Source organism: Heloderma suspectum, chromosome 1, assembly GCF_057233095.1.
Source record: "Heloderma suspectum isolate Gila_16-S chromosome 1, 16-S_ref, whole genome shotgun sequence".
NCBI classification, from domain to species: Eukaryota; Metazoa; Chordata; class Lepidosauria; order Squamata; family Helodermatidae; genus Heloderma; species Heloderma suspectum.
Genome location: NC_139458.1, coordinates 77774117 through 77783407, shown reverse-complemented (window position 1 = coordinate 77783407; position 9291 = coordinate 77774117). Strand labels below are relative to the sequence as shown.

At 45.5% G+C, this 9291-nt stretch overlaps 1 protein-coding gene across 2 annotated transcripts; it reads right to left on the bottom strand.

The window, feature by feature from the left end:
- Positions 1-662: 662 nt before the first annotated feature.
- Positions 663-5755, bottom strand: ZFP36L1 (ZFP36 like 1 zinc finger CCCH-type). Of its 2 annotated transcripts, XR_014789833.1 has the most exons (3): positions 5551-5755; positions 2238-3294; positions 663-1295 (listed from the first exon to the last, which is right to left on the bottom strand). XR_014789833.1 is itself a non-coding variant. In XM_084848028.1 (2 exons), the coding sequence occupies exons 1-2, from the start codon at positions 5605-5607 to the stop codon at positions 2341-2343; spliced, it is 1011 nt and encodes a 336-aa protein (XP_084704154.1). In that variant the 5' UTR covers positions 5608-5755; the 3' UTR covers positions 1675-2340. The 2 variants fall into 2 exon arrangements, 1 of the variants encoding a protein (XP_084704154.1); XM_084848028.1 differs by lacking the exon at positions 663-1295 and having other exon boundaries at positions 1675-3294.
- Positions 5756-9291: the final 3536 nt, after the last annotated feature.

Below are 9291 nucleotides of genomic sequence, written 5' to 3'. Positions count from 1 at the left end.
AATCTACTTTGTGTAGCCTTCTTTAAATCCCCAGAGGCATGCAAGACAAATGTAGCACAATTCAGAAGATTGTATGTGCATGTGTTGTGTTAAGGCAAGAAAAATTTCTTTAAGTACTTCTGAAAGTTTTTCCACACACGGTGCAAGTAAGAACCGTCATGCAATTTAGCAAAATGCTAAGACTGAAACACATGGCGTGTGTGGGGTGGGGTATGGAGACAAGAGGTTCTTAGTCAGGAGCTCGTATACCAAGCAGCGACATTATTTTAACAATTCCTGGAAACTGAAGATAAAGTTTGGATTATAAGGCAAACCACCCAATGTTTTTGCTGTGCTACTAGATGAGCTATTTGGCATTTTGACAATACTTTTCTGTTTCTCCCACCCAATGAAATATGCTCTTAAAGCAAGGATCAAGTAAGTTCTGATTTAGATATTAAAGCACTTAAAATAGCCCAGAGAAGAATGAAAGCCAAAAGATCCAGAAATATTAGCTCAGCTTAACTTCATACAGATCTTAAGGAAAGTCAGCATGCACTACTAAAGACGTTTGTGCAAATTAATTTCTATTCTAGTGCAAGAGTTTTTGGCAAAACAGAATCTTGTTCTAAACAGTTCTTTAACATTTTTGCAAGTAAAACCAGTTTCACTGTCAAATTCTTGAAAAAACACTTGGGATTTATTGATTTAAACTGCAAACAGTCGTTACAAAAGATTCTTTTAAATAAACTCACACAAAGGGAAAAAAGAAAAAGGCAATGTAGTGAACAGTAATGGGAAAAATTACATTCAATGTGTTCTTTGTGCCAGTAATGTTTACCTTAAAAGAGGAAACACTCCATTCTTGGAATACAGAAATGCAAAGACAAACGGCATTTGGAATGTCTTTAAGATAGGCACTTGAAAGCAAAGGGTAGATTTTTTTTTCCTTTAAATACTTACAAAAAAAGGAGGCAAGCAGCCTTCCTTTTTATCGTCTCACAGCACAGCTTGTGCATATACATTCTAGAGGCCTGCAGTGAAATCCTCACCCTACTGAAATCAGTGACAAAGCTTCCAATGACATCAGCATGGTCAGAATTCCATCCCATCTGGGAGAGGCCTTCTGGGGCAAAGAGAGGCAAAGAAGCACATTAAACTCAATTTGCAGTCCGACACAAAAGGGGGACGATCTAAAATAAATAATCCAAACACAGCTGTTGCATTTTTTTAAATTAATTTTTCATTTTTTTAAAATAAAATAACCAAAAAAGTGTAAAGTTACAAAAAATGTCATTGTAGTATAATATATTAAACTGTGGGGGAGGGGGAAAGAAAAAGACTTCACAATCTTAAGATTAATATGGAAGATCATAATTTAAACATAAAAGAATATATTCTATGAATTCATCATCCAGATAAATATGAACAAAATTAACAAAAAAAAGCATAGGTTTCAGCAATAAATACGTTTTGATAAGTTAAATAAGCTTTATATTGTTGTGCAGTGACAAGCAAAATTTGCTCTCCAATTTCTGAAAAGTTATACAAAATTAAAAACCCAGGAAAAAAAAAATAAAAAAGCTTGGCGTGAGTGCTCTACAGATGGATCTATTGTACTCTAGAGCAAAACCATTAAAGCTATGTCTACTGGAACTTTGTTTACACAGAACTTGCATGTGTGGAATGAACACCGTTAAACACCCCCTCCCCATTTTTTTTTGAAGATGTCACATGTACACACGGGGAACTTGTAGCACCAAAAGCAAGTCTTTCATTGTCCATCTGGCTTCCCTCTCCAGTTCCCAAGTCCCGTGCATGTTATATAGTTACTGTCCATTCTCAGCTGTTCTTCTGGCTGACCTGAGTAGATTCAGGCAAAATTAGTCTTTAAAAGGTGGAAAGGGTTTTATGTTAAACAGGTGTCCACATGCCATTATGTCTACAAAACACTAGTCAAAAGAAAGGAAGGGGAGGAAAGGAAGAAGAAGGATCCTGCATCATGGTCAGTGATGGGAGCTGCTGGTTCCGGATATTCCCTGCACATCTGGATATGCACAGAGCTTTATGGAGGCTGCTGGTGCCCTCTGCAGCTGGGGAGGTAATATAGTCACAGTGAACATGTTAAAAGGCACTACATTTGTAAACGATTATCACTTTTTGTTGTTATTTGGCACTTATGGTTTCAGCCAGTGAGTGGACTCTTGGCAGGTGGACTTCCTTTGTGTTAACATCTAACCCAGAGATGTTAAGGAAACTTGGGGGAGGGTTGGGGTGAGGAGAGGGGGGGAGGGAGAGAGAGCGATTACAAGCTTAACTTTGTAAAAGAGAGGTGGGAAGAGGCCAAGAGGCAACACCAGGTTACTCATCAGAGATGGAGAGTCTGCTGAAGATGGGAAGACGTCTCGAGGTGTCAAGGATGGGCGAATCTGAGCCACTGTGGCTGCTGCTAGAGCTGCTCAGATAGCCTTCATGGTCAGAGAGGGAGTCCTGAGGACTTGGAGGTGAGTCAAACATGTTGGGGGATTCAGACATGGGTCTCAGGAGGAAAGCAGTGGGCGAACCCCCACCAGAAACCTGAACCCCCATACTGGGAGCAAAAAGATTGGTCAGCTCCTGGCTGGAGAAGGTGAAGGGATTGCTGGCACAGTCAGTCAGAGTCGGAGAGCCCAGGAGGTCATCAGCACTCATGATGGGTGGAGGGGTTATCGAAGTGGGGCTGTCCAGCAGCCCATTGGCAGCAACAGCACTTGGGAAACCAGCAAAGCTGAAGCTGTGTTGGAGGCGGGGTCTTTCGGTGATGGCAGGCTCCCGCCCACCTGCGACAGCCCGCCGCTCCTCAGCATTGTGGATGAAATGACAACGAGGCCCATAAGGGCAGAAGCCAATGGTATGGAAAGTGCGGCACAACTCCGTCTTGTACTTGGGATGGCGCGTCAGGCTCCGCAGCTCGTGGATGCCATGGGCAAACTGGCACTTGTCTCCATATTTGCAGGCTCCATTCTCCTCGAAGGGGCGGCACAGCTCCGTCTTGTAGCGGCTTGAGTTGACTTGGCCGCCAGGTTGCTTTTGCTGAAGGAGTCGCTCACCACCTTCAGAGAAGGAGCGGTCCCGGAAGCGGTTCTCCCTGGGCCCCAGGGCTGAGGCTGGCTCCCCCTTGAGGCTGCTGAGGAGCTGGGCTTGGTGGAACTTGGAATTCGGCAAGGTGACAGAATGCCTCCTGGGGAAACCCCCGCCAGCCGGAGTCCCCACTGCCTTCCTGTCCAAGAGGCACCCTCCAACCGCTGAGGGGTTGTAGTTCAGCATCTTGTTACTCTGCAAGTAGGAAGCAAGAAAGCAGTCAGCAATCCAACGTTCTCAAGAACCTTTTTGCTACACTTTGAGATGCAGCCTAAACTTGTCCTCTGCGCTACCCTTTCTGTGCTACCCTTTCTGTATCTGCCCAGCAGACTTGACAAAAGTCACTAGACCAAGCCCTGCTGGCTCATCAAGGTAAAGAAAGGGCACAAACATGAGCTTATGGCTGTCATGGAACAGCCGTATATCAAAATGCTTCCAAGCAGCACAGAAAACAATGCTGCATTTGCCTCAGGTTCATCTGTTCCCGCCACTTCAACAAAACACATTTTGTTTCCCTGCCTCAGGCAAGGCCCTAGCGGCCTACCTAACCACTCCTAAAGCAGCCATAACAGCCACATCCCCAAAGCATACTACTGTCCCAGTTTTGGTCTTCCACAGTAATTTATGCTCAAGGGCCTAACGTTAATCCCTTCCAAATCTCTCAGTACATTATTCAACCCGTACTCCAATGCCCTTCCAGTTTGAAAGAATCAGGCATTTTATGGGTAGGAGGTGAAGGGAAGGCATGTTTAGCTATTACTTTATAAGTGTGTTATATAAAACATCTTTCGGCAGCCCAAAAAGTTCTGTCTCAGAGGGGGGAAAGTGGACTTAAATTGAAAGGAGGTGTGATACTGGGAAACATACTAGCTACTAATCTAAATTAATCCCATCCCTCTTGTTCCACCTCCTGCACAGGAACTGCATTTCATGTGATCCATGGCAAATTTCACCCATAACCACAAGTGGATTCCTTTGCAATTAGCCTTTGGGCTGTAAAGAAAAGTCTGCAGCCTCAGCTTTAAACCGCTTAAAAGTATAGAAGAATGAGGGGCGGGGCAGGGAACGCATACGTTTCAGGCTTATCCAAGAAGGCTTCTTTTTCCAAAGTTACTCTTGTGTGTCCATATTTAACATCTAAAACTAAAGCAGCAAACTAGATACAGAACGCCCAGGTTAACTCCGTTTTAGGAATCGCTGGACGTTCCCGAGAAAGCAGAAACAATTGTACAACTTCAGAATTTCAACTATTTTAGTAGGACATTGTTCTCAAGAAAGCCTAGTAACTGGCTTTCCCACGACGTTAGCTCTAACTGTTCAGAAACACTCCTCAGACTAAGTCATAAAAATGGGGGAAATGCATACAGGCAGGGACTTTGGCTAAACAAAGATAAGCTCTCGAGAAAGAGAAGAACCAAGCCACATGAGTGGGTTGCGAGATAAGGAAGGCAAACTGCAGAAGAAGCAAACTCTTAAGAGCTGCAAAACTAGAGGGGGGCGGGGTGACTGCCTACTAGCGTTATTTTGCAGAAGCCTCAGCCCGGACACACATGATTTCCCTCTACAAGCACGAAGAGACCCATAAATGTGAAGCACCTACAGACCAGAGTCGCGAGAAATCGTGACAACAGCCATCTTTCCCCACCCCGTATAAGCAATTAGATGTGTAGCAAACAAGTCATCGCAAGCCACAACTTTCCAACACACACTGTAAGCCTTCCCGTGAATGCCAGCGGTTGGTTTTGCTCTCCGAAACGCACAAATTATTTCAGTTTTGCATTCCACAACACTGCGGAAGGAGGAGGGGGGCCGGAGGGAGAGAACACGCCTTAGTTCAAAGTACAGAATCTACGATGGAGGGGGACTTCCAGAAGAAAAGAGGCTGCAATCCTAAACACGCTGTCTGATCCATACAAATCGAGAGTCAGTAATTTTTCCACGGATTTATACACACACGGCTTCACACATTCTAAACTGGTTTACAAAAAGAGAGAAATGCTGCATTCCAAAACGGTTGCCATGCAATCCCAGCAAGTCACTAAAAACATCTAGAAAGTTTGTTTTGAGAAGGCATCCGATTTTCAAAGACTTGAGGGAAGGGAAGGGAAGTCAAAGAGAGCCAAACACAATTAGGTTGAAGAAAAAAATCTTAAAACTTAAAACAGCGTTTTATTCAGACTTTTGGCGCAGCAACCGACCTTAAACTTCTTCCTTAGGCAAGTCCCTCTAAATACCTTATCAGCACTACACACTAGTTACAATCACAAACAAATCTTGTGTTGCCTAAAACGGAACCCCCGCCCCCCATGTCCTAACCGTTGAATATGGAAGAAAAACGGGATGGGGTGTGTACCAGATGCAGCGTGAGAGATCAATCGCTTTTAGTTTCCTCACACGGTCGAAAAAGTTATGTGTTTTAAGTTTTAGAAGAGAATGCGGGAGGCAACTTACTTTGCATAAAACTTCACTCAGCTCGAAGATGGTTGGAGACACGAGGGCTGTAGACATCTTCAACTAGAAAAAAAGAGGGATGAACGTGTGGAATAGTTCTAATAGAAAAATAAAATGAATCACAGTTGCAAGGCACAGCCTCCAGTTTCCCTGGGATGGACTCCTTTTACCCCCTCCAGCTCCAACAATTCTCCTTTCTCCTTCCAAAGAAGTTTGCGTAAAGCTCGATTTATAAAGTTTCAGACCTTACCCCGTGGGAGGAGCTCCAACTTCATTTAAATGAGCGAGGAGGAGGAGGCAGCTGCCTGACGTGAAGACTTGAGTCATCCATGCGGTCAAATCTTCAAAAACTTTCAAGGAGGACGAAAGAGGGGGAGGGGGAGTACTTTAAAGACAGTTTCTAAACGAAGCTTGTTTTTAAAGGGAAAAAAAGTTTTAAGGAGTGCGACAGTGTTTGTGCAAGTTACCTCTAATTAGGCAACGAGAGGGGGGAGGACTCGAGAAGACTCTTTTGTCAAAACTTGAATGCAACATGTGACGCTATTCACTGCACCCACTCGGGCCTGCCCCCCCCCTTGCTTAAAGGCGGGATCAACTGTTTTCCTCGCACAAAACTTTCAGGTCTTCCTTTGAAATAGTTTTCTGGGCAGCTTGGTTACTTCACTTTCCTCGTTCCTCCATGTTGCTGAGAAAACAAAGGGGAAACTAGACTTTATTTTAACACTGACGAAGGGAAAAGGAGCTTATTTGATCACGTGCGCAGTTAGGCTTGAACCCGCACGTCCACTTATTTGGGAAGTAAACCAATTGAACTCAGCAAGACTTACTTCTGAGTAAGCACCGCAAGAATAGGAACAGGCTGCGCGGCTCTGACCACAGGCACGATTACTTGGAAGTTAAGTTCTGTTAAAATCAAAGAGCTGGCTTCCGTCTAAGCGTGTGTAAGGCTGGGATGGGATACACAAGAACTTGCAGAAGTTTTTTTTCTTCTCCTTTTGCCGGGGACTGTGAAGCTAAAACGTGCAAGTTAGAGACGGGGTTAGAGGCGGTGAGGAGGTGTGTTCGCCCCTTTTTTTTCAGTACTGAAGTTCCAGCATTAAAACAAAAAATCCGGTCGTCTGTGCAGAAACATAGTTTATCAGTGTTGGAATCAAAACCAGTATCTGAAAAATACTGCAAGCAGGTCTGTAAGGAGGAGTGTGGGCGGGGGACAAGAAAATCCTAAGAGGTTTGCGTACACAAGTCATTTCTGGAGTCTTGTAGAGCTTCCTCCAGCTTCCCCCCCCCCCCATTTTAGAGACCGGTTTGCAAAAGTTTTCTCAAATACTGCTTTTGATTCCAGTATTGGTAAACTTTCTGAAAATGCGACCTATTTTTTAATGTCCGTGTTTGAACAATGGGTGACTTATCTTTCTGCTTTGTTTCCGCCCACCCGCTCCGTTTCTTGTAACTATTTAGCAGATGGTTTCCCGATTTATTCAGATTTTATTTCATGGTGGCGTGTTTTTTTTGGCGGGATTGGAGTTATGGTCACATGCATCGGAACGTGACACAGTCGATCTCTTGACACAACACACAGGGCGCTACTCTGCAATTCGCATCTAGAAGAGAAAGACGATTGCGCTGCACATCCGCCCCCCCCCTCCCGCCGTTGTGGGATACAAGGTTAGACTGAAGTGGAAATACCAATCTTTCTTTCCTTCCGATTTCCATGTGTCCTGGTTACAGCAAGGTGTCACCCACACAAGCCCGCAGACGTTTATAGGGCGATATTTCAAAAATGCTCGAGTTGTTATGAAACCGCGCGGCTGCGATGCAATTTCCATTGCGACGCAATTAGGCCACTGGCTAGCGGCGCTTAGAGCGGGAGTCCACAGCTCTCCGCGCTTGCATCTCGGTCACCTCGCACCGCTTTACTTCCTCTCCCCTGGGAACATTTGAAGTGGCTTCGATCGTACAGGCCTTTCCCAACTCCCAACAGCCTCCTGGTTTGGGGCAGCCTTGCCTCTGGTCCGCTCTGATTAAAGCCGATTGCCTCCATTTTTAACGGCGCCCTGCTGCCTTTGTATTTTTGCGAGCTGAGTCGCTACACGCTGGTTCACAATTCTCCCCCTCCCCTTCCAGCGTTACTCCTTTTTTCCGTTTCGTTGGAAACTGGCAAGATTCTGCTGCAGGAAACAGCCCACGCTCGCAATCATGTAAATACCTCAAACGTGTTACTAGTTAAAATAGGATGTTTGTGTCTTGTCTTTTTTCTCCCCCTGCCCGCCCCGTCTTTTTGGTAAGCCGAATGAAACTGTTTTCTAAAGCATTTTCTTCTTCCAGCTAATCAATACCAGACACAAGAGCCCGGCGCGGAACTTTCATTTAACTTTAGCTTGCGCGTGGTGGGGAACTCGTCAGCGACGCCGCACCCCTCCCTCCCTTTCCTTAGCTCTTTGCCAGGCAGAACTCTTAAAAGGACGAACATAGCTAGCGAAAAGGAGGCGTTTGCAGCGACTGAAGGGGCGGAGGAGGGAGAAAAGGCGAGAGACTCGGAAATGGCCCCTCCCTTTTTGTAAAGCCCAACTCAGAGGTTGCGAGCCAATGAGAAGCTCCTCCTCTTCAGCGCCTGTCGCCGGAAATGTTAGGGGCCGTCCTCTTTCTATGGCCTAAAGGTTCCCCCCCCCTCAAGTGACGCTTACATCATTTTTTAAAAGCCTGCGCTTGAACGTCTGCTGTAAGCGCTGTTTTCTAGAGTAAAAACTTGATTTAAAACTTGCTACTTTATATGCTTAACGTTCATGTGTAGACCAGAAGCCTGATTTTTAAAAGTGTTTACTCAGAAGTAGATCCATCCCGCTGAATTCAATAGATGTTAGTTCTCAGTAGTTTTTGCTATTCCAGGGTGGCTTGAAACACTTGTTATACCTCCAAGGAGGCCTGAACTCTGCTAATTTCAGATCAGCATGGTTAAACTGAGGAATCCCAGCAAGCATGCCTTGGCCCAACTCCCTGTTCTGTTTGCTCCTGTCTAGCAATTTGCCTAAATGTGAAGGAGGAGCTGTGATCTCCCTTCCTCAGAGGGCTGCTTAATTCTAGCTTTAGCTGGTGGCCCCCATGGGAGTGCCTGATTAGTGTGTGAGGCTGCCATGTCTGCAGCTTGGCAGCATTCATAGAGCAGCAAGCACCTTTGGTGTTAACAAGTCGAGGAACTGACTGTAATGGCAATTTGCACAAGTTCAGTGGCTCAAAAGAATATTGCCATGGTCGTACAAATCTAGACAGTCATGTAGATAGCTGTGTACTGCTTAGGCACATGCCCAACAGCCCTGCACAGTCCTGAAGTGCTCACAACCTGCCAACTAATGTGAACTGGCCTGGACGTTGCATTATTTACACCAATAGACAAGCCACGTTTGCATGGGCATGTTATCTACCTGCGCTGACTGAGAAGCAAGGATTCAGATTTCTCTATACCCCAAGCTCTGTCTGATCAGCCAAAATACAGAGGGTGGTCGAGTTCAACAACCCACCCTGCGAAATAAGCCATGCAGTGTGGGTTGTCAGAACAACCCATGGTGAACCTGGCAATCAGGCTTACCGTGGGTTGTTCTCCCCCTCGGTCCTCCTGTTGACCCCGACAGGTATCCCAGGGGACTTGGCAGCAGAACCCATTTTGTCTGCCACCAAGTCCTCCTCTTTGCAGGAACTCTACATGCAACCCCTTTTTGAGTCCTATTCACACTAACTGTGGCAACC